Source organism: Ciconia boyciana, chromosome 3, assembly GCF_034638445.1.
Source record: "Ciconia boyciana chromosome 3, ASM3463844v1, whole genome shotgun sequence".
Classification (NCBI taxonomy): Eukaryota; Metazoa; Chordata; class Aves; order Ciconiiformes; family Ciconiidae; genus Ciconia; species Ciconia boyciana.
Genome location: NC_132936.1, coordinates 22,874,496 through 22,899,574, shown reverse-complemented (window position 1 = coordinate 22,899,574; position 25,079 = coordinate 22,874,496). Strand labels below are relative to the sequence as shown.

The 25,079-nt window shown below is 41.8% G+C and overlaps 1 protein-coding gene across 11 annotated transcripts in view; it reads left to right on the top strand.

Moving 5' to 3' along the window:
- ERICH1 (glutamate rich 1) overlaps window positions 1–24,709 on the top strand; it is a 113,824-nt gene extending 89,115 nt beyond the window's left edge. For 4 of the 11 annotated variants that reach the window (XM_072855131.1, XM_072855129.1, XM_072855138.1 and 1 more), the window contains 2 exons: window positions 18,127–18,207; window positions 19,988–21,892. In XM_072855131.1, coding sequence (XP_072711232.1) covers window positions 18,127–18,207; window positions 19,988–20,151 — 245 coding nt within the window. In that variant the 3' untranslated portion in view covers window positions 20,152–21,892. Of the gene's footprint in view, window positions 1–2,001; window positions 2,123–4,869; window positions 4,944–5,882; window positions 5,966–18,126; window positions 18,208–19,987; window positions 21,893–23,893; window positions 23,922–24,269 lie in introns of those variants that run through there. The other 7 variants (XR_012041343.1, XR_012041342.1, XR_012041344.1 and 4 more) reach the window with 7 other exon arrangements.
- Window positions 24,710–25,079: the final 370 nt, after the last annotated feature.

The following is a 25,079-nucleotide window of genomic DNA, read 5'->3' as shown; positions in this document are numbered from 1 at the left end:
CCTTCATATCTTCTGTTGGGAAGCCATTGCCTGGGAGTGGTAAAAGGGAGAAGGAGAAGAAGAGTAAGGAGCTGTTGTACAGCTGTGCTTGGAACTCGCCCAACACAAGTTGAGGAGGTGCTTCTCCTGCTCTTCCTCTTGTTCCCTTCATGCAATCATGCACAAAGTGGCCCCCCACCACTTCTCAGACAGGCTCAGTAAAAGATTGCTGTGTGATTTATTATTCCTCCTCCCAGTAACAATAATGAAGTGGAAGTGAATGTAAATGCACAGAGAAGGAGTAACCATTGCTAGGAATATCAAACTGATTACCCATTACCTGTATTCTAGAGAGTGAATCAATAGCAAATATATTTTTTTCGGAATCACAGGAGTAATCACCAAACACTGTAGACATAATGATAGCTGTTTGATCTCTGTCTGGCATGTTGGAGCTTAAAATGAAGGTCATGTTGAAATCTGATTGGAATTCAGGGGAAACATCTTAGCTTATTACCATTACTGTAGTGCTGGATTCTATTTACACTGGTAAACAGTTTAAAATACTTGACATGTTATTCAATTAAATCTGTGATTACTAACTGACAGACCAAAGTGCATTGATTTTTCCAACCACATTAAGCTAAGTACATGGCACAGTGTTTCATTAGTCTGTCTGCTTAACCCTTTCACATTAATTCAATTAGCCAATATAAAATTAATGTGTAAAATATTAAATAACTCTAAATTTATAAATTAGAAGGCATTGCAAGAATATTCATCTTGATAGTTTCTGACATATATTTATTACTGGATGATTTACAGTCTGCTATGGATCACATTGTTATCCAGATGGCAAAAGTCACTCGGAAAGTTTTTTCTCTCTACTCACTCAGTAAATTGATAGATTCATAGAGGGTAAGACTAAAAAGGACATGAGCTTATCTTCTCTGACCCCATCTAGGTCCCTGGTCATAAATTTTCCTTTTACTTCAGGGTGAAGACGAGTAACTTGAGTCTGACAAAAGCACAGTTTGTGGGTTTTGCTAAAGCAAGTCTTCTGCAGAGACAGGCAAGCTTGATTTAAAGACATCAAGAAATGAAGACTTAGCCCCTTCTCTGGTCATTTATTACAATACTCAGTCACTCTCACGGTTAGAAACATGTGCCTTATTTTAATTTTGAATTTGTCTAGATTTAACTTGCAGCCATTAGTTCTTAGTATGCCGTTCTTCACTAGATTAAATAGTCCCTTGCTAGCCACTATTTTCTGTCTGTGAAAGTTTTTGAACACTGTAATCAAGCTACAGTACAACCTCCTTTTGCTAGCCTAAACATTATCTCTTTAAATTATTTTATCTAAGGCATTTTCTACAGCTTTCAAATTGTTTCTGTGGCTCTCTTGTACATTCTCTCCATTTTTTTTCCCCACCATTTAGAGAAGAGGTGTGCTGGAACTGCACATAGAACTTCATTTAAAGTCTCAGCAGTGCCAACTTTCATACTCACTGCTCCATTGTTTGTGGGTCCACTTTTTGCCATAGGATTGTATAGGAAGTCCACGTTGAATTACTTGTGATAGTAGACAAGTACTCTTGAAATTTATTGCTTTCCAGGATTTAGTCCCTGGTTCCATACTTCTTGTTCTGAAGTGTCTGACTTTCTGTTTGGCCATATTAATGTTAATTTTCTTTGACTATGTCTAGATTAGTAAATGATGGACTGTTTTGTGTGCCTGTACTGCTTTCATTAGTACCAACTATCTGCTAATCTTGGTGTCATCTGCAAATTTTACCAGCAATGATTCTATGTTTACTTACAGATCCATTAATAAAAATGCTGAACAGTGTCAAGTACTACTAGTACTAATCTTTATGGAATCCAAAGAGTAATAACATCATTTGGTCATGATTCCCTATTTATACTTTATTTTTGAAAACAGAAAACTGAGATCATCTGGCAGATTTCTAATGTATTTAACATGTACTTTATTGTCATATATGCTTTTTTTGTTTTGATCAGAAAATCATGTGCCACTAGGTAACTTCACAGGAGTCTAAATAGCACAAGGTGTAACGGTTGTCTCCTGCTGTCAACAAGTATTTCTTCAGTTTTCTACAAGAACAAGCTTTAATTTTTTTAGGTAAGGATAAGAGTCCAAACTAAAGACACTGCACAAAAAACTATAGAATTGTGGTTTAGAGTATGATTAAGGGGAAGCAGAATAATTGAAAAGTATTCAAAGTAAATAGCCTCTCAGATTTGTCTTGTGTGTTTTCAATTTGTTGCTCTACGGGCAATTATTTGTATTAGTTAATGATTGTTGTGAAAGAGTTCTTATTTTTAAACATCAAAGGAAAATTCATATTTATTTCTTTTCTTGCGAGATGTCATCCATAACTGTAGTTATGAAGGTGTCTAGTGTGTGCATTTTCTTTTGTGTTGCATTTCTTCCAGCTGGTAAGATCCTTGAAGAAGAAAGATCCTTGCAATAAGTTCATTAACTACTGATGAAAAAAACAGGTTTGAGACATAGAAGTTTGATTAGGAAGTTGCATTCACAGTTTTATAGTGGGATATGCAAATTTTCAATTTTTTACAGAAGCAGTTCTCTGAGCAGATTTCCAGGACACAGCACAGGCACGTTAACTGTCAGTATCAGCATTAACTATCTAAACCCTAAGCTATTGTTGGAGACCAGTGTAAGGATTCATCAGATATTAATCGAACTTCAGCTTAGTCTCCCAACTTCTGCTGCTCATGGAGTGCAGTTGGTATCATGAATCAAAATGCAGGCAGTGTTAACATTTTCTGTTGGAGCTAGAAATGGCAGAGACGAGTCCCAGTTACTCTCTGCCCAGAGCTGTCACAGTCCAGAGAGAAGCAGGAGGAGATTCCCAGGAGGATCCTTGTATGAGACACAACTGCCGGTGGGATTCCCGCTTCATTGCAGTGGTTCACCACTCTCATGGTTCCCTTTAGTCAAGGCTGTGTCACAGGCTGGCCCCAAAGCTACACAACAGAAAAGCAAAGGAGTAATAGCAGCATAGCAGTGCAGTAACCAGCAAAGTCACAGTAGGGCCAGTTAGTACAGGAGCTAAACATGAAAAGGATTTTACAACAACTTGCAACTGGAAGTACCGCTCCTGCACCAGCTGCAGGAGCCCACAGTTCAAAGGTGGAAGAGAAAACTGAAGTGTTTTGTACCAGAAATTGCAAAAGAAAAGGAGCCAAAGATAAGAGATATTCAGAGCGATACACTGATTTGTTTTCTCAATGTGAATAAAGCTGGTGAATGCAGTTCTGCTGCTTTATTTGAGGAAAGTCTAATTGCCCTAGCCTGAATCTGAGCTGTAGCTGTATAAACCCCTCGCATACAAACAGCATAGAGCCTCCAGCTCCCAGGTTCTGGCTCTGTGCTAACACAGAACATGCCTTGCAAGATTCCAAAGGGTTCCAAAAGGTTCCTTAACCCTCCCCTACACTGGAAGCCTTAGGAAAAAAAGCAGCGTTTCTGTCAAAATGCCCTGGCAGCATCCTTTCTTTCAGTCTGATTCCCTTATGCATAAGCAAAAAACATCAAAGTTCAATGTCAAGCCAAAACCATTTCAGGTGTCCTTGTCAGGGTACCTGAGACGCAAAGACTTAGCTGACTGTTGTGTTTCTAGAAGTCCCATGCGCATCCACTTTCTCCATAATTTGCAAGGCTTTGCTCTGTTTCACAGAGTGAAAAGCAATCTCCAGCTACCTTGCAGGTACCATAGGATGAGAACCTGAATATGGGCAGATTCTGGGAAGCAACTGGCAACAGTGACTTACCAAGGTGATGTGAACAGGAGGGAAGGAGAGTGGGGCTATGTGAGTGTAGCTTTTCCCTTGTAGGTTGTGGTGGTAATTCGCAGACCTGTTCTGCTCTGTGCTGAACAACATGCCCATAGATAACCTGAGACCTGCGCTTGCAAATGAGAGTGGTGGGAAACTTGGGAGGTAAAAGTCACAAAGATGAGATGGCATTGAGCAAGTATCTCTAAGAGGATAATTAGTCTTTTGAATAATAACTAAGGGTCTTCTCTATCAACCTTGATGTAGCTCCAGTTGTCCAAGGCTGATCCAAATCATAGGAACTACTGGTATCCAGAAATCATAGATACTTTGTACAGCAGTCTCTTGCATGGTGTACAGCAGTCTCTTGCATGGTATTTTGTTTGAAGCCAACCAAAGAAGTCTGAAAAGAACTGTATAATACTCCAAAAAGCATAAAACTGTCTGTTAGAAATCCAAACTAGGCCAGTCTTTGCCACCTTTTTTTTTTCCTGAGCCCCTAAATTGTTGTTGTTATTCTTTGTGAATGTTCAGGATAAGCAAGTCATATGAAAAACCTACCCAATAAAAGCATTCTACCCACAGTTGCTGTTCCTTCTCTTCTCTGGGTTCAAATCTGAGTCCATGGACCTGAATATTATCTCAGTGCATGGAATGGTGTGCTCGCATTGCCATTATGCCCTGCAGGGATATTCATTCCCTTTCCCAATCTGGCAGCCTGTGCTTGTGAGCAAGACTCATTACAACTGAGCATGCTGTTCTATGGTATGCCCTAAGGCGGCGGAAATGACTGCGGTCCAACTCTCAGCTCAAGAGTATTGTGCACCAGGATATTAACTGTAAAACTGGCAATATTGCTTTGGTGCAGAGGCTTCCTCCAGGCACCCACAAGACAGATGGCTTTATCAGTACACAGCCATTCACCTCTGCATTGCAATTGGGAAGAAATACAAACAAATTTCTAACTATCTTTGCTGAGCAATTTTACAGCTGTCTATCTGAAATTAAAGCACCCTCCCTTGGTTGTGCTTTGCATTTTTATAGTGACTGGCAATCTTTTTTCCACAGTGCCACAATGCTACACTCGGCCTTCCACAGATTTTTTAATGCTCACAAAAATACGTGACAATACGTTAATGAAGGTGAGTGCTTCAGACTGTAGGGAACCAAGCAAAGGAGGATTCTGCATAATCTGTATAATTGGACACTTCTTATAGACCATTGTAAAAACCAAATTGTCTCTGGCAGGGAAGGGCTTTTGTAGGTAAAGGCTTGTTCATAGGAATGAATTGATATGCACCTCATGGAAAGTCTTTGTAGAGCCTATACAAAGGGCAGCTTCCAGCCCGCAGTCCATCGGTCCTGTTCCTCCTGAACTGAACTGTGCACTGGTCTTTGAAGTGCTATGAGCCAAGGATTGAAGCAATGCATTTCTCAGTAACTGAGTGTCTGCTTTGGCTCAAATGAGTGGAAATCCATGAACATGTCTCTCAAGTTGGAGCGAGTTTTCCATCAGAGTCAAAAGCTTGTCAGAGCTAAATTTTAAGATGAAGCAGCCAGGGCATTTGCACCCCCTCGCTATTGTAGTACCTGTGCTCCAGTTTCCAAATGAAGTTGACACAAACTTCTCATAAGTGAGAGGTAAGACTGAACCATGCTTAACTAGTAGTACCACCTTGCCATCAGGGAGGAGCAGTTGGCTGAGATTTCTATAAGCTGTGAAATGGAGGAATTTACAATCAGCTCTGAAAGTGCTTCAAGGTGGAACAATCTGTGACAGTAGTTCCTAATTCACAGAGAAGCTGTGCACTGAAAGCAGTCTCTCTGCCTCTGAACTGGAGAAGTCAATGTCTGATAATCAGTAAAAATCTTGTTGACAAAGCTGTCATGCAGGAAGGAGGTAAAAAACTCAAAGGAGTTTTTTTTTCCTTTGTATATTGGGGCAGGGGGGCAGTGAATCCTTATGCATTTCCTGCCTTGGAGAAGGAGTATGGGAAGATCAGAGGAAGCCCTCCCTCTAACTCTGAGTGAGGAAAGAAAATCCCAGCAGCTTGTACTTCAAACCCTCCGTTTGTCTGCAGGTCTGGGAAGACTATGGAAGTGTTGTTAAGAACACAGTAACGTGAGAGGGAGAGGAAGACATATAGAGGAGGTAAGGATGCAGGTAAGAAGAGTAAAAGGACACATCTAGCTTGAAGAGTGCTGTTTGCTCATTTGTCATAAAGAAACTTTTCCTACTTTTCTTTATACCCTTTTTGCCCTTTTCTGTATCTTTTCCGAGTCTGCTTCATCCTTTCAGAGATGGGAGGACCAAAAACTGCCCATGTTATTAAAAATGAAGGTTCACCATGCATTTTTTGAAGTGTGCTTTGATTTGTTCTCTAGTCCTTTCCACATAGTTCGGTTGCTTTTTTGACCCCTTACTGGATACTGAGCTGACATCTTCATAGAACTGTTATTTCATTCCTGAATGGTCCTTATCAGTTTAACTAATTATGTGTACCACTTTGCAATACTCTACACGGAATTTCATCTGCCATTTTATCACAAGTTGTTCATGATCGTAGTGCTCTTCTGCAGCTCTGCACAGTCAGCTTTCAATCTTAGTTCCTGTGATAACTGTAGTGGAATCAGCAGACTCTGTTCCCCCATTATTCATCACCTTTTCCAGGTCATTTAGGACTTTGCTGAGCAGCACAGATCCTGGTACAAAGTCCCATAGGATTGCGTTGGTGATTTCCTTCCACTGGGAAAACTCTGCATTCTTACTTTTTCTTTCATATCTTTTAATTGCTTATTCATTCAAATGAGGATCTTCTTAGCTCATGAGACTTCCTTTTTAAGACCTTTATTTTCCAATTAATTTTAAAAATGCACTTAATACACCTTGTCTGCTTATTTGTCGATTCCTCAAAAAAATGCCAGTAGGCTTGTGAAGTATGTCTTCCCTTTACAGAAGCTTAATGGAGTGCTTCCCAATATATTTTTCCATGTGTCTGCTCATTCTGTTCCTTGCAATGGTTCCTACTGATTTGCTGAACAAGGACATCAGGTTCTCTGGTCTGTAGTTCCTCAGATCACCCTTGGAATCCTTTGTAAAAACTAGCCATTTCACCACCTTCCCATCCCCTGACACTGAGACAATTCCCAGTCAGAGGTTACACACAACAGCTTGCAGTTGTGTTATTTCATCCTTCGGTTGGTTTAGAGCTCTTAGGTGAATACCATCTGGTCCTAGTGAGCTGTTAGTGTCGTGCCAGGGGGAATACGATCTCTGAAGAGAGAACTCAATGCTATGTCCAGCACATTGTGCTTAAGTGCAGATGTTCACTACTGTTCCCCTCTTGTTCTGTTTTTCACTCCTAGGTAATTTGAATTCAGTTTTAATCACTTCTGCTTGGCCTCACAGTCAGACAGCCACACACTTCATCAGAATAAAGACTACCTAATGAAAAAATAAACGTTGTAGAAACACTACTCTTTTGATTAATGTATTTTTCATGCTTTATTTCCTGCATAGATTGTTTTACCCTCTTCTTAAGTTGATGAAAGAATCTTCCGGTGTTCAGCTAGAGAGTTCACAGCAAAATACATGTACCTTTACGCGGGATTATGCCTAAAAATAGATTACCAGTCATGTTAAATAGCCACAACTGTGCTGGCCAGAATAATGGGCTGGCCAGAATGCCATGCCAGAATAATAGATGTCTCTTTAAGGGATTAGAACATTTAAATAGGAATACAGATAGTAAGGGATGGGAACCATGTGTAATCATCAATGAGAAGGCAATTACAAGGAAACAAAACAAGGGGACATGTCAGAAAATGTGCGAGAACAGAAATTCAACTAGCAAGGTTCCCACTAAAGCTATGTAATTTAATTTAAAGCTTTGAAGCATTTTCTACCATACTTGCCAGGCTTACAGTAATTTATATCTTCTTATATTGCAGTTTAAAGTCTTACAAGAGAATTTACAGACCTTTTGTGTTTTGGGTGGACTAATTCATTAGCCTGTTGCATTGGAAACACGCAGCATACAGCAATATATATTCAGGCCTTTATATCTGCAAGGATGGATCAAACCATTTACAGTTTCTAAATTAGAAACCATTTTTCAGTGTTACAGATGTAGATATCCATTACCGCTAAATGTAAGTAACTTTCCTAGCACACCACTAAGGAAGACTTCAAAACCTCTTGATGTTCAGATACATTTGCTTATGCAGGAGTGGTAAATGTCAATAAAAATTCTACGTTTTGATAATAGCTCCAGATTCATTTTTACTGTGATCACATGTAGAACAAGTTCCAGCCCTTCCAAAAAGAAGATTCTACAGGTTTGTTTAGAAGGTGGATCAGGTGCTTTGAAGTGTAGACCTTAAAGTTTGGGTTTTAAAAAAAAAGAAAAAAACCCAAAACTGCCTTTATAGGATTCATGACTCACAACTTATAAAGACATATGGAATATAGTAACCCACACATTCTGACTATCTGAAAATTTTGTTTGAAAAGAACAGAGTGAAATGATACCAGTGAAATGATTGACTGAAGTTGTGTACTTCAGTTGTAAATCAGTGCTTTAGAATTAGAACCAAAATTGTGGTCATGCTTTGAATATGTCTATATTATCTTAGAATGAATCCTTTTCCATTCCAGAGTCCTGGTATCCCAAACATCCCTACTGCAGCTGTTTTTTTACACTGTGGCTGTGCTCTGAAACAAATTTAAAATGTCCCTAGCTACAGAAAAGCACAGTATACTGTATGTTAGGGTCTTTCTCGTACATGAAATATGGCAGGTCTTTGCAAGCCCTCCAGTCATTTGCAGGCATCGCAGGAGATCTCGTGACCTTCTATCCTCAGCTGCCATACCCAAGCACCTGCATTTCTGGAATTACATGTCAGAAGGCTGCTTCTTAAGCTCTCTCATTTGTGTGATTCACTGTGAAGATTTGGCATGTGTGTAACAGGGTTGCAATGTGGGACTTAGAGGAGGAGGAGGAAGAACCCGGCTCAATAGTTGCATATGCACCTGCTCAAATGCACAGTTTTGCTGATGAGAAAATTTCCCAGCAGCAATACAGAACTGCTGGGAATGATCTGTCCAGCTTTTTATAAACAAGTGGTTCAAATTCAGAAGGCTCCGGGCTGTGTCTATACGTGCATCGGACAGGTTACAACTCTGTGCAGATCAGCATAGCTATACACTGCCTATCAAGCTGCAGAAGATATCTGGGATGCTGCAATGAAGCCTCTCATGATCCTCTGCAGATGGAGTGAGGGATGCCCATGAGCACATGGAGTCTGACAGTCCAGCTTTTTGTCTCATCAGGCACAGAACACAATGTGAGGAGTTCTCATTACAGATTGTAATATAATTTCTCATATCAGCTCTCACAGTGAAAAACACCCACTGAAGACTGGCTAGCCAGGAACACATGTTCAGCCTGGCACAGGAGCCAATATCTGGTGGGTGTCTTGTTGTAGATACCCGTTTTAGTGGACTTTGGGGAGCAGAGCAGAGTGAGAGGGCATGCCTTGCTCCTTAACAAGCTCACCCCTCTTTGCTCCATCTCTTTTAAATGGAAAGGAAATTGCAGGCTGTTCACAGGAAAGAGCCTAATGCCTTGTTTCTTAGCAAAATAGCAGCCATTGTATGTCAGTCCTAGAGCAACAAATAATATACTGTCTTGGATTAATAGCAGCTAATTGGCACACAATCGCAGGAGTGGATGTGCTCTTAAGTAATGATACGTCTTGCAAGTCTTATGTATCCAGATATATCCATAGGTGTGCTATAGGCTTCCCTAGTCAGATCAGCAGTGCCTTGGTAGCTGAAAAATTACATTATGTTAAATGATGATACCCACCTTCTTCACAAACTGTCAGGATTGCATTGCATGTCCTTCCAGTGCGCTACCTTGCTGAAGTGGTTGGTACGTGCTCTGAATACTGGGATCATTGCAAGACAGTGCATTACACTTGTGAGAAAAAGAGAGCTTGATTGCCAACTGTTTCCAGGGTTAACTGGGGCTCTGGACCTCTACTGGAAGTCTGTCCACTGCCTGCCAGATGTGAACCTTCCCAGAGTAATGGCTATAGATAAATCTTTCCACCAGTATGCACCCAGATAATTCTCAGGCCAATGAGGATGGCCCATAGTGTTCCAGCTTGTCTGGTAGTGTGTTGTGCTGGTTGATTTCTGAAACTGCCTCAGAAGCAGCAAGGCATAAAGCTGTTCCTCAAAAAAGACAGCCATTATTCTGCTATGTGTTTTAAACACTCAACACACTTTCCAGGAGTGCATATTAACAACAGACACAACAGGGAAGTGCTTGCGATGCAATGTCACTTGCACAGCAGAGGCAGACAAGCTTCTCCCTGCCCATATCTGCTAGACCAGTTTTCTGTTGCAGTCCAGCCTACAGATTCTGAAGAGTTGTACAAATCATTAAGGTGGACCCAAACATCAGAGTTGTCAGTGGTTGGCGTGAGTGTAGCAGCACCTTTTTGAAAGGTGCTAGCTTCCATTACGGTCTTAAGGCCTAACTCCAAGTCTCTCTATTACTGCCTACTGTTTGTATTCTTGGTATGAGGGTTTTTTTTTTTTTATTTTGGTGGGGTCTTCTTGGTTTTCAGTTGTAAAATGAATAAATACATCTGTACTAGTACACAATGTAGCTACAGAAAAACTGACAATTTATTCACCCAACTGATCACTCACAGATCAGTAGCAGTCAGGACTGGCAATGTTCTGTAGGACAATGACTGTCTATTGGGACATTGGAGATGGTCCCCCCAAAGATGCTGTATTTGCACATCAGGTCAGATAGTACCTGTTTATACAGATCCTGAAATGCAGTCTTTCTCATATGTTGGCTTTTCCATGTGTACTGGGCCACTCAATTTTACCAGTGTTGCTTTCCCTCTATGAAGACCTCCCCTGAGCAAGGGGAAATGAAGCTAGGCTATTGACCGCATCCAGTACCTGGGGAATGAGGCAAAAATCAGTGTTCAAGGACATCGTCACTGCTCATCAGTATCAAAGAGGAGAGGAAGGGTTTATTGATCCTCCTTTTGTGAGGTTAAACATTTTTTTATAGCTTCTTCTTGTAATACATACTTTTCCTTTTCTTTGGTCATCTTAGTAGCCATTCATACCAGCTTCACTGTGAATTCTCCTGCTCTAATCAGTGGGGTGCAGTTCATGTGACTGGCTGTATTTACACTATTGATGTCTGTGTCTGCGCTAGCCGTATTAACTCACTGTACTAGCAAGTGTCACTTCTTTCGCTGATCTTAACATAAACATCTAAAATAGGTAAATTACAATGGGAGTTTAGAGCAACACGTTCTGAGGCAGGCATCTGCACTAGCCACGTCTGGAGTTAGGAGAGAGGGATCCAGCCCTGCTTGACCAGAACTGGTTCCAGATGTGCTGTGCTAGTGCCTTTGCGCTATGCCTATCCTGCTGCTGCCAGTGACAGTAGCACTTATCTGTCCTTGCTTTGGAAATACTTCAAAAAAACATCCCAGGATTGTTTTTTCCCCCGTAGTTTCTAACACATACAAACTGCAGCAATTTCTACATAAATTTTTATTTCATGGCAGAAGCTCTCCTTTCTCTGTAGCAGAAATCAACTTGATTTTCTGCTATTAAGTCTTTTGCTCTTAAACTTTTGTCTGTTTCTATTATTTTGTCCCTCAATGGCATCAAAGCACTATGGGTAGGCAGGCTGCAAATACAGGAGTAACCGCTCAGCAGTGGAGCTGTGGAAAGTGAACGAGTCAATTCTCAGCAGGAAATAAATGAGTAGTTTAAGCTACTTCAGTGGTAACTCCATAAGCCTCAGCAACACAATCTCTTGCTGCTCTCTATCTGTAACCTTAGATGACTTTGAGGACTGAACTATCTGCAATTGCGTATGTCTCAGCTCATCTACACAGTATTCCAGTCTTCTTTTATTGACAGTATTTCCTACTTCTGTCATCAACATTTTCCAATACATCTCCCTAATTTTGCACTCTGCAAAGATATTACTGTGTAATGCAACAATATGACTAACATTGTTCCTGTTCCTTGCCTGCCTTATCATCTTAAAATTCATTAACCACCTTCACATCCCTCCTTAACACTGTGCTTTGCTGCAACGCCTACAAAAATTTGGAAACAATCTGACTGTGAGTGAGCTGAGAACATTGCCTCGCATGCCAAGCAATATATTCTCTTTGTTTCCCTGTGCTCCTCCATCTGTTGGCATCCATCTGCCTCCCCACGGATTGTAGGCTCTTTGGGGCAGGACCATCTCTTTCTTCTATGAGCTGACAGTGCCCAATCCTGTTACCCCTACAGAGCTGGTGTTTTAGTTACCTTTGGTTTAGGCAAAATTCCTTTTAGCTTAGCTTTAATTTTTAAGTAATGCGCAGAATGATTTGTGAGGACGTACTCTCAGATCTAATAACTGTTGAAGTCAAAAAGCCCAGGATTAGTCATACAGTTGTGTGTAGAGGAAGATTTGCTGTTTTGTTTTCTTTATATGCTTTGGTTTATTTATTTGCCTACAGTAACAGCACTTTGTGTTTACTCCTATCCCACACAAAGAGCCGCAGTGGAAGCCATGGGTAGGTTTAGAATCCTGCCCGTATTCCTCCATCCTGGCCTCTTTAAGGATGATGAATTTTGGAAAGTACTTCTTTAGTTAAATACCTGAATTATTTTCCAAATTATGACTTCGAAATAATACATTTTGCTATTGTTGTCCAGGTATAGAATGAAATTTGTGTATGCTTTAAGGGAAATCCTCTTTTAAAATGCTGCCCCTGTATCAGTGTGGAAGGCCTAGAGTAAATCAAGCTTAATGACCCTCGAAGCCAGTGGAGAGTCTTGCTTTAAACCAATTTATTGTTCAGAAATGCAACCTTGCATAGGCAATGCCCTGCAGTGTTCTACCTGCAATCTGTATCCATCAGGTAGGAGCAACAACTGTTGGGAGACATCAGCTCCAACTGCTTGAGCATATAGCGGGTGACAAGGAACTGATGCCCGTAAGCATGCACACTTGCCACCGCATTGCCTTCGGTGCCTTAGCCTTCGTGGTGCCGAGAGCCTCGTGTCTGCAGGTGTGCAGCCTGCCTTCCCCTGGCAGTGGGGGGTGCCCGTCACCCCAGCCACCCATGGGGCAGGATTTTCCCCTCCTTGGTCTCATGTTCTTGCTCCCACACTGTCGTTCTCACGGCCTTGCCCCAGCAAAGCCGGTAATGTGGCTGTGGCGGGTTCTCATAGGAAGCAATGAGAACCGTCAGCAGGAGAATCACCTGCCTTTCCCTTGCTTCTCCCACCATTGCTTGGGGCCCAAATAATACATGTGCACAGAGTGAGCAGTCGGTCAGCACACACCAGCCCCGGCCAGCACGCACCAGTCAGCGATAACAGCATCACGAGCAGGAACCACCGACGGCAGCTTGAGCGGGTCCCAGTGAGACTTGTCTGCTTTCTGCAAGGGACTTTCTGGGGCAACCCTGCTGCACTAGAGGGGAGCCCTGGGGAGGCTGCTCACCTGGGGACCCCCATCACTTCTCTTCCCACTGGCCACTGAGGATTTTTCCCATTTACCCTTTTCTGTTTTCTCTCTCCCCTCCCCTCTGTTCCCCCTTCCTCTTTCATTTCCATGTTTCACCAAAAGCAGCTCTCCATGTTAGACTCCGTGCATGCCATCAGCTGCAGACCCCACTGATGGATCCTTGTGCGTGTGAACCTGTCTGGACATCCTTTGCGTAACAGCCACGTGTTGGCTGCAGCTCCCTAGTCTGGGCTTCCACGCAGGTGTAAGAGAAACTGCTCTCCCCAGCTGCCGTTGCCTGTGGTTTAACTCACATGCCCAACCAGCTTAGCTCTCTCCTCCCTCCCTGTGCTTCAGGATGGCTACAAAAATTTTTAGAAATAGGGTTGTCTGAGAAATAAGAAAGCAGAGGGAAAATAGCATGTCTAAATGTATGCAATGGACTGCCGTAGGGGTGAGAGTCAGAGCCGGCGAGCATCCAGAGTCTCTCGAGTGCCACAGACTATCGCTGTTCTGGCAGCTGCAAGGGTCTGCCATGGCAAGAAGTGACCAGCAGAAGAGAGCAGTACAGCTCCCTTTTCTGAACAGACATTTCTGATGCTAAAGCTGAAGTATTGGTGTAGAGGGAAATGTTGACGTAGCTGCCCTTTCATCGGGATAGAAGTAAATATACTGGAAAGTAGCCTGGAAAGTGAGCTGGAAAATAGGAATCACTGTATGGAGTACAGGTAACAAGGAAAACCGTAAAGTTGAGCCCGCTTTTAGGAGATAACATATTTAAGGATCTGAAAGTGAATTCAGGATGATGGGAGAAGCAGCTGTCTGTGAAAGAGAAGCTAACAAAGTCTGGGGCACGTAGAGAAAGCAACAAGTCCGTGAATGGTAAGTTTGCAGGTGACACCAAGTTGTGCGGGAGTGTTGATGTTCTTGAGGGTAGGAAGGCTCTACAGAGGGACCTGGACAGGCTGGATCGATGGGCTAGGGCCAATTGTATGAGATTTAACAAGGCTAAGTGCCGGGTCCTGCACTTGGGTCACAGCAACCCCACGCAATGCTACAGGCTTGGGGAAGAGTGGCTGGAAAGCTGCCCAGCAGAGAAGGACCTGGGCGTGTTGGTTGACAGCCAGCTGAATATGAGCCAGCAGTGTGCCCAGGTGGCCAAGAAGACCAATGGCATCCTGGCTTGTATCAGGAACAGTGTGGCCAGCAGGACTAGGGAAGTGATTGTCCCCCTGTACTCGGCACTGGTGAAGCTGCACCTTGAATACTGTGTTCAGCTTTGGGCCCCTCACTACAAGAGAGACACTGAGGTGCTGGAGTGTGTCCAGAGAAGGGCAACGAAGCTGGTGAAGGGTCTAGAGCAGAAGTCTGATGAGGAGCGGCTGAGGGAAGTGGGGTTGTTGAGCCTGGAGAAAAGGAGGCTGAGGGGAGACCTTATCGCTCTCTACAACTACCTGAAAGGAGGTTGTAGCGAGGTGGGTGTCGGTCTCTTCTCCCAAGTAACAAGTGATAGGATGAGAGGATATGGCCTCAAGTTGCACCAGGGGAGGTTTAGATTGGATATTAGGAAATTTTACTTCACTGAAAGGGTTCTCAAGCATTGGAACAGGCTGCCCAGGGAAGTGGTTGAGTCACCATCCATGGAGGTATTTAGAAGACGTGTAGATGTGGTGCTTAGGGCCATGGTTTAGTGGTGGACTTGGCAGTGGTAGGTTAATGGTTGGACTCAATGACCTTAAAGGTCTTTTCTGACCTAAATGATTCTATGACTACAGTGTAGTTTCAGCCTACATATTTGAGGCATCTGTATTGGAGTGGTCAACAGCACAGGCTTGGTGTGGGCCACAAAACCTGCCAGAAGAGCAAAGGCCTGAGCCCCATATTGCCATGCTTGCCCTGCTGCTTGCTACTGAGCTGTGGTGGGCAATGCTAACGTGAGTGTCCCTGCACCGTGCTCCGGAGAGACAGGGAAGCCCTCACGGGCAGCACAGGCAGCACAAATTGCTTTTCAGGGAGTGCCAGTCAAGGAGGGGCTTCTAACGCTGTGAAAAGAAGTTGTTCCTGTTGGTTGATTCCTGCTGTATTTGGGGAAATGGCCCTTTCTGGTCCAAAGGCACTGGATTACAGCGAAGAAACGTCTTATTTCATTATTGATTTCTCCTCTTAATGGAAATAGAGCACAACATGGTGAATATTGACAGCTAGGTTCAAAGTGTCCCTTGCCTTTAATTTTGGGATGAGGAGGATGTCAGCATATCATTTGCATTCTTATCTACTTGATGCCTATTAGAAAACAGTGTCTCCATCAAGCAGTGAAGGCATCAGCAGATGAATGAGGAAAGTACTCTGCACTGCACATGGGATCCCCGTGTATTGGCCAGGAGAGCCCTTTGCTGCTTGTGTTTTCCCTGCTGTTAGCCGGTTCCCTGCCCAGGAGGGCCACGTTCATCTCTGCGTCATGGCAGTCGGGACTCGATTCTCAGAGGCTTGAAATTCCAAAGGAACAGAGGCAGCCCTTGTTTGTTCAAAGTTCTCCTGAAACAGCCTGGGAGGGTTATTCTTTCAGAGTTCTCAGGAAGGTAATACACATTTTGGTAACACCTGCAATTACAGAAGACATTCTACAATTCAGCTGTGTTGATCATGGCCAAGAAATAATTTTTAAAGACAGCTGTGGCATTCTAGGCATACTTTTTCCCTTCCCTTTTATTTTCCACACAAAGAAACTTGGTTGGAAAGCCCCCTTTCTGAATACCATGCCACAGGAATCTCACTGCCATTCTCCAAACGGAAAGAATTACACACAAAATGACAGAAATTGTTAGTAACGCATTTTTTGCAGCTCCTGAAACTCTGATACTGCAGTAAGTAGGTTTTTCTTTGAATGCAGGCAAGGCTGGAAATTTAAAGGAAAAACTCAGCGTTCTGTGTATTTCCAGAAGAACACAGACTGCAGCGTTAGCCTTGTCCTGCTCTGGGCAGCAAGCCCAGACACTCTCCTGTTTGTGCAGGAAAGTTAGCATGGGGCATACGGTGAGAAACAAGAACAAGAAAAAAGCCTTTGCCTTTTTATAGCGTAGATTTTCATCCCAAATGCATTTGGGCAGGTACAGTGATTTGTATTTGCTGATACACTTTCCATTAACTTCAGTCAGCTCCCAATTTTATGTTGATTGTGTCCTGGCAATACAGTATTTCCTATGGCTAAGGTATACAGCACTTAAGGTTTAGCATGGGTTCACTGTGCAAGTTGCATATTTAAAAAAACCCAACAGATTGGTAGGTTCCCAGTCTCGTGCTTTTAGTATTTAGATTGATGCTAGAGGACTGGTTCAACTCAAGTTACCTTTTTTGTGAATGAGACATGGCTCCACTGGTGTCGACGGGGTTCATGTGGTATAAACATGGTGTGGTGAGAGGAAAATGAGATCTGCCCACTGCGTGCTATGTAAGCCAGAGCCTCAGAAGAAAACGGCATCGTTCCTTTATATAACATTAATTAAGGACCTACTGAAAAGTAAATGGGTTATGAGAATTCTTGGTAAGTGGTATCGTTGCAGAATATCTAGTGTAGAGTATTTCTCCAAGTAGAAACATTTCATGTTTCTGCTCTTTTACAGCAGCAATATTTCTCAGAGAGCTTTAGGCTGCTGTAGCAGAGGCTAAAGAGGTGTAAATCAGCACTGTTCTAGGGAGCACTTGTGATGAAAACCAGTGTGGGCTCACTGTGCACACTGGTGCTATCCTTAACACCACCTGAAGATTTTTACCCTACATGTTTAGAAGTATGACTGCAACTGGAACCAAATTCTGCCTTGCTATCCTTATTCAAGGTTGCATGTATTGATAATGGGAAAAAGGAGCTTTCTCAGCACAGTCTATCCATGGACACTCCTAAAAGAAAGAGAAATTAATTTTGTAGATTAGATTTTACCACCATTTCTCACATTGTGAACTATATGACCCCAGGAGCAGAACTGAATCCAAGCTCACTACACTGAAAAGAAATTACTGTTAACAGAAAATAGTAGTAACAGTAATAATAAGTATTAGATTAAGTATTTTTTAGTGGTAAAGCTTTAGCAGTAGAAAAAGGAGCAAGAACATGCATAATGCTGAGTAAAAGAGAAAGCTATCAGAAAAGAAAGAATTTATTTTTAAATGTGCCTCGAAATAACCCTGTTATACTAGCACATCTTTTCAACCCGGGTCATGGCTGCATTAAGCTTCCTACCCAGTCAGGTCGTCCTATGGGTATAAATATATGCTCTAAGTTACATAAAAGCCATCCAATCCTATTTGCATTGTCACTCCGTGATACAAAATGCTATAATGACCTCCTTTTTTTATGTCCAGTGCTATCTATAAAGCAGGCTTAGGCCCTTCTGTTCTTAAGGAGGTCAGCTGTCGCGTTGCTCTCTTAATGAGCTTCAGGCATTCCCAGAGAGTTTTCCAATATTGCAAGACATACCTGGCCCCAGGCGGGAGAGTTGGGGCTCTGCCAACACCTAAGCGGTGCAGACAGATCCCGTGTGACAGGTTATGCAACTGAGCTGGGCTTTATATACCCTTCAGACCTCAAGCATGTAAAGGGCTCGAGGGAAAAGAGCATCAGGTGAGGAAAAAATGTGTGAATAGCATGCTTCTCGGAGTGCTTTTGGCGTTGTAGCAAACCATATTAGAATAAATCTTCTGTTTCATTAGGGGGTCAGCTTGTAAAAAATCCCTGGGATTTAGTAATGTTTTGTGCGTTCTAAAATTGTAGGGGCTGAAATTCTACGAAGACTCAGAAATCATGGTTATTCCTCTCCGGAGAATGACACCTGGGTATATAAGATTGTTGCAGGTATGAAAATTCTGTCTTTTCTTCTGCTTTTAATTAGATCTTTGAAATACCAGTATTTCTCTTTCTCACACTGATTTTATTTCAAATTATTGCATGACCAGCCCAAGGGAACACTGGCTTCTGGTGGGTTAACTTGCATAACAACTGAAAGAAGTCTTAATTAAGCCTCTTCTGAAAAGTAAATGAATTATGATAGTTCTTGATAATTGGTATCATGCTGGAATACCGAATGCAGAATACTTGGAAGTAGTTTATGTTTCTGCAGGGCTTAAACAGAAACTACTTCTCCATCATTTTCTCTTGCAATGGCTTTGTGTGTTTGGGGCAGTAGGAAAATGTTAATGGGAAGAAGGATGCTGGGTTCCTAAGCAACTCAGATGAGCTGTCAGTGAAACACTTCGACCAGCTTCTGTGGTTATGGTAAAGAAACCTCAATCAGTATTGACCTCTGGAACATTGGAGGACCAGAGTAGCAATCATTATATGAAGAAAAAAATAAAAGCATGCATAGAAAATGTTTTAAATCAGCTAAATAATTGAGAATAAAACAGCCCAAAAATATATATACCAAAGTAGAGCATCTTCCTTATTGTACTCCATATTTTGATATTTACAGAGTATATATCCTTTTGTTGGAAAATCTCAACAGCTCTAAGCAATGTGATCTGCATCCAAAATCACAGAGTATAGTAGCTGAGAGGTGATAGTTGAGTGGTTGAGAGGCTGAGCTAAGGATACTGTGTTTCAGTCCGAGCAGTGAATTTCTTTCACGCCTCCCTGCATATCTTTTGATTAGTAATTTTATTTGGAATTTCTTTTGACTTTATTTATTCTGCTGCTGAAGTAGCCACGCTGTCAGCCACATTTATCAAGATCAGAGCACTCAGCTCTGATTATTTAAGCTCACATAAAAAACCTAGATCTGGAAGTGAAAATCAGGCTCCTTGGAATCTGTTGCTCCTGTCAGTGGTGCCATGCTTTCTGTCCATGGACTGCAAGGGAAAGCATTAAAAAAATCATTATTTGAGGCCTAGTCATCATTTCATGTAAGAAATGCTGCAACTAGAAAGATACATGGTATGTTTTAACTCACAGCACCAATATGTATAGGAATTTGTGGTTTGCTCTCTAGGGATTCCATGCAACTATGTTTCTGCTTCTTGGTCAGTGTATCATACGTACTAGGCAAGCAACAATAACTTAATTTCTTTTCTGATTGTTATTCAGATAATCAGTAAATAATTAATTTTTATCTTTACTGTGATTGGCATTTCCTGCGTCTTTGTTGGACTTGACAAAGAGACTGTGTTAAAACTTGTCTGCTTGGTCTAGTCCTACCTGTGGAGCTAATAAAAGATGTTACTGATCCCTTTTAGCCTTGCTGTCCTGACTTAATAACTAATATTCAAGGGAGCATCACTGTGTTAGTAGCTAATCTGTGGGAAGGAAGAGATCTTTGTACTTCACAGAACAAGAAAGTCTCTTCTCCTTCATGCCTAAGCCTCCACGCTTGATTCAGCTCTCCCTCTCAGCCAAGTAGCCAAAGGGAACAAATAAAAGAAAAATAATATCAGAAATGTGTCCTTTCTTTTACAAAGTGATAAAAAGGGTGGCCTTCCAAAATGTGCAATAGTTTGTGCCAAATACTCTTCAGCAGAAAGCAGAGTCCTACTATATTAAATGACATGGAGAAGAAAAAAGTGCTTTGTAGGTTCCAAAGACCCGCCTCTGTGTTGCACTCAGCTGAATCAGCGTGTAACTTGCCCTGTTTCTCCCGTAGACTCAAGCTGCAGGAAAAATTGTTATCAACTCATCAGACACACTGCTGCAACGGGCGGCGTTGCTGCTGGGGATGTTTGGGATCAGTATATCCAGCTACAGCACACACCAGCTAACTCAAAAGAGGAGACTTCCCTTGACCCGTTAAGCTGCGTTGGGATGTGACCCGAGAAGTAAAGGCTTATGTCAGTAGTGCTGATGAGTGGCTTTTCTGCCTCAGTTACCGGTGTGGAGCTAATGACACACTCTGCAGCCGTGATTTCTACATGCAAAGTTAAAAAGATGGAAGAATTACAGATTTCTTCAAGAAAGAAAAAAAGAATAATGACTAGCAGAGGCATCAGATTTCCAAATAAGATGAACTGTCTGTAAATACAATAGACTTATTTTGTTATCCAGTGTAGAGAGAGATCTAAAGGTATAAAATACAGTTAAAATGGCAGTAGGTGTAGACAGATCAATGGGGGTGCCATGCTTCCTTAGTGTCACCTTGTTGCAGCTTTTGCAAATTGACTCCTATGTGAAGATTGGTTTTGAAAAGGAAGAGTTAGAAGCAACATATTCCTCATGACAACAGTTAGACCAAATAAAAATAATCTCTCATAGACTCTTTGTACTGTTATATCTAACTAGGTGCGTACATTTGTGTATGTTACAGAATTTGTGCACTCTAACCTTTCGTATTGAATCTTAAATTTCTTGATGCCTTTTGTGTAGAAATGTTTGTGTATTGTAACACAAGCTGGTAGCCTTCTGCAACAGCAGAGATGGCTGCAGGCTACACCATCCATATGGTGTTGGGAAGGAACCATGGCACCAGACCAGGTAGCTTCGTAATTCTGTACAGAAACTCTCTACAAGGTATCAGTAAAAATATTGGGTTGGGTTTCGTTGCAGAGTTCAATATCTGATCGTATTCCTCTGCAAAGCCCACTCATCCCATAATATACATTCTGATTAAAATAAAAATAGAGATTGACCTTTTTTCCCCTCCTTTTCCCTTGTTTTCTTGTTCTTCTCACTCGATGCAATAGCTTATTCAAGAATGTTCTCTTACTATTGGTTTGCATTTTTCCAGCTGTTTCTGATGTTTTATGTAAATATGGCTTTGTAGGCTCTTCTGTGCATATGTTAGCATGTTAGCATTTAAAATCCTTTGTTCTCAGTTACTAAATACAAATATTACTTTGGGGGTTTTTCCATGTTTAAAATTATTTTTTCTGTCAACAGTGTTTATATTCAACCACTAAGGGGCATCCTACACAGCTGAATATTTTGAAGTCTTCAGATTGCTCATTGCAACATTACAAACCACAGATTGAATCAGGTTGAAATTTTTACCTTTTTTTATTTTTAAATTGTTCTTGCCCCTGTTTCCCTTTCTCACCCCCTCCGAGAAATGTCTCTCCTCCCCCTACAACTGTTGGTAAATTGAAGAAGATGAGAAAATCAGTGTTTACAAGGTCATTTTTTACAATGTACCAGGTCACAAATTACCTCCATCTTGTATAGCCTTCTGTTTGTATTTAAAATAAAAAATCACGTAATGGAATATTCCTGCCTTCACCTACAACAAATGAAACAAAATGCTTGATCCCTTTGACAAAAGTAAGAATGAGATCTCTGGAAAGCATTTAATCATGTTGATGGAAGATATACAGTGTGCCCACCACCACCACCACCCTCAATATGCCATATTTATGGCTTTTTAATCAATGCATATGTTTTTGGGCAGCTGCATTTTTGTTAAGTGATTTCCTGCCCCCATGCAACATGAATATAAGATCATTAGCTGTTTTCAGTGCCATTACTATGCTAATATAAACTCTTCTGTTAGGTAAAAGCTAAGTGTAATAACAATGTCATTTTAAGAAGATATACTAGAATAAAATAAATGGTAACTTGACCACTGAGATGTTCCCATTTTACTGAATCATGGCAATGATGCTCATAAGGAATGTGTATTTTTTCCATGAGAATTGCTTTGAATAGTTTTGAAAGTTTTATCTGGTACTACTGAAGATGACAGGAGGACAACACAGGTAACAGGCAAATTGAGCGTGGAGAGACTCAGTAAAGGTACGGGCCTTAGGAGCCTCAGGAGCATACAGTGAAGCACCAGGAAGGTGTAATTGAAATTAATTACAAAACAGATACGTTTAAACTTGCTGATGATGATTTGGGCCTGGGCTGAAAATCACCTTTAGGTGAAAAGTTGGGACTGCATCCAGCAGAAGATGTAGGCATCTGCTCCTCTAAAAAACTAAATACAAAACTTCGGTTTTCTGAAGTACTGCTGCCACCTCATGCTGGGCATGACAGACGGCCACGTGCTCATCCCTTGCACTGCTGCGGCTCCCTGGAAGATCTGCTTTCAGGTTTCCCCTGAGCTGGGTGAGGCTGGGGTGTGCTGAGCACCAAGACATCAAAACCTTGCAGGGGTGCACAACAACGTGCCCATCTTCTCATCCTCCCTGTGGCTGGAAGCACAGAGGTGGACTGGGGGCTGCCCAAAATATGTCTGGAAGCTAATATCCCCTAGCCCCTTTTGTCCTGCTGTTGTTAGAGCAAACACTCTTCGGCAGAGGAAGGAAAGGCCCCTGCAGAGCAGCTCTCACAGAGGAGCCCTGGCCCTGTACCTTCCCTCTGCATGTTCTTCTGAAGGGCCGGCATGGTCCCATGGGGTCCGGACTCCCAGAGGAGGCTGGCCGTATGAACCTGTCCCAGCTCGGCATTCACTACAGCAAGGGGCCCAAATTCACAGTTAGGACAAGCTAAAGACTTTTTCCTCCTAACTGCCTATTAGCTAAGTTTGCCCCGCTCCCTGCACTCAGTGTGCCATGTGCTTGGACCCTACCTAAGTTTGCCACGTTTATAGACATCTAACTCCAGCCTGCAGGCTCAGTATATGGCTGGGCTCCCAAAATCTGGGCAGGATGCCTCTCCATGCTGCAATTCCCAAACCTGCCTGTGAATTTAGTCTTCAAAGCTCAGAGCATACCAAACTTCAAGCATATGTTTATGTCCTATTGAAGTCAAAGGGGGGTTTAAGGAACATCCTTATATCCTTTGCCAGACTGAGGTATTTAATCTCTTCCTTGATCTCCCTCAAAAAGCATTTACATTTTAAACATATTTGTACCTTTGTTTATACGGCTTTTACTTCAAAAATGTTGGCAATTCTTCAACAATTGAATGCTGATGAAAGTCGGGAGCCTGGTGAGCTTGGGGAGGTTAATGCTGCTTTACTTAGTTTTGCAAAGCTTTTAAGAAACACCAGCAATGGATTTCATTTGGCACATAAATTGTTATGTTTGAGGAATTACGCTCCAGGAATTACTTTTTACCTTCCCTAGCGTGTAAAAATATTTAAATAGAAGTACTGTTTAAGCTGGTAAATATTAGACCTTCTTTACAAATACACTTTAAAAGCCATTGCATAAAATTTATCGGATTGGTTTTACCTCTAATATCAGGCAAATAGAGGTTAATGTCTCCTGATGCCAAACAATTTTAACTAAACTAATCCACTTCTAACAGCAGTAACTTCTCTAGTTAGAATTATGTCTTGATACATCAAGTTAATTATTTTATTCTTTGAGAAGGAATCCCAAGAGATTTTGTAGCTGTTTGGTTTGTATGCCTGAGTCCACCTCCTAAAGGCAAGTGAAATGAAAGTATTAAATAATCAGAAAATCAAATATAGTTGGTATTCTCTTCAAATAGATGTAGCGTAGACTCAAGAGTTGTTTGAGATAAATGGCACTGCTACTGACTATCAGAGCATTCAAGCTTGATCTCTTGTGCTAAATAAAGTTGATTAAATTCACTTGAATGTTTTATGAAAAACTCTTTCAGATATATATACTCAGTTGTCTAAAGCTGAATTTCTGTCTTCTTCCATCAGGACAGACAGCCTAGGACAATTACTCAAGGTAACACTCATTTACTAATAAGGGAACTATAAAATGAAGGCAACATCTCTGACATCTTTTCATGCATCTTCTGGAAATCATGTTTCTGCATCAATATTTCGGCTCTAGAGCATTATTTATCTCTAAAGCCGGAGATCACAGAGTTGCAGATTGTGCATCTCCAAATGTGCCATAGACCAAGAAGGTGAACTTGAGTAGTTACCAATCAGTGGACGCTCCGTCACTTACTAGGCAGTGGTAGTGTCATTGTGACGCTGAGCCTTTAATTTGTATATCAAACTAAGAACAGAACACAACAAGAAAATTAATTTTTCTACCCCTAAATTATGTGCATGTCTTTTTATACAGCAGATGTGCTGCAGGCTGAAGAATCAGATCACCTGAGCGGGCTCTCTTCTGTCCTTCAGCTACCCTGAGGTTTCATGTTGTGCAGAGCTGTTATCTAGTTTATAAAGTATCCGCCACGGCCCTCGATGGAGGTACCACATGGCTTGGGGGTTGTTCTGGCAGTGTAACCCTCACGCCACCAGTGCCTTCCTGAGAAGCCCTTCATTTCTGACCATTTTCACTAGTGCCAGATGGAAGTCTGGCCTCAGCTGAGGATTCGGGTGCTGCTGTAATGGTAATTAATACCACCAATAAAACTGGGGCACTGATGCTGCATGGGAGCTTCCTTCTTAAAATGTTCTGTGTCTGCATTGCCTTTTCAACCGCAAGTTGTACAGTGGGTTTATCAGTGGCAGAGCTGTGTGTTAGCGGTACTTCACCTCCCTGGCTTCAGGTGAATGTGGCCACAGGGATTCAACGGATAAATGGTTTTACCTCTGCAGTGCAATGGCACTTCCCATGAATATATTAGTGATAAAACAAAAAATAAGATATTAATGCTTGTCACATCTTTTCCTGCCTTGGATAAAATGCCTTTTCCCCTCTTAGTTATGAGTAGTCAATGACAACACAAAATAGCCCCCTAAATCAGTCTTGTCTTTCATATGACTTTCTTGTTACTCTTCTACAACTATCGCAATTTAATAAGGTAGCTGAAAGGTAGTTTAATGAAACAGTAGATTAATACAGTTCCTGGGGCTATGTTCGCTTCAGTTTTTAACTAAGCATGTAATCATGAGCTAGGGTGTGCTGCTGACTTTTAATCAGAGT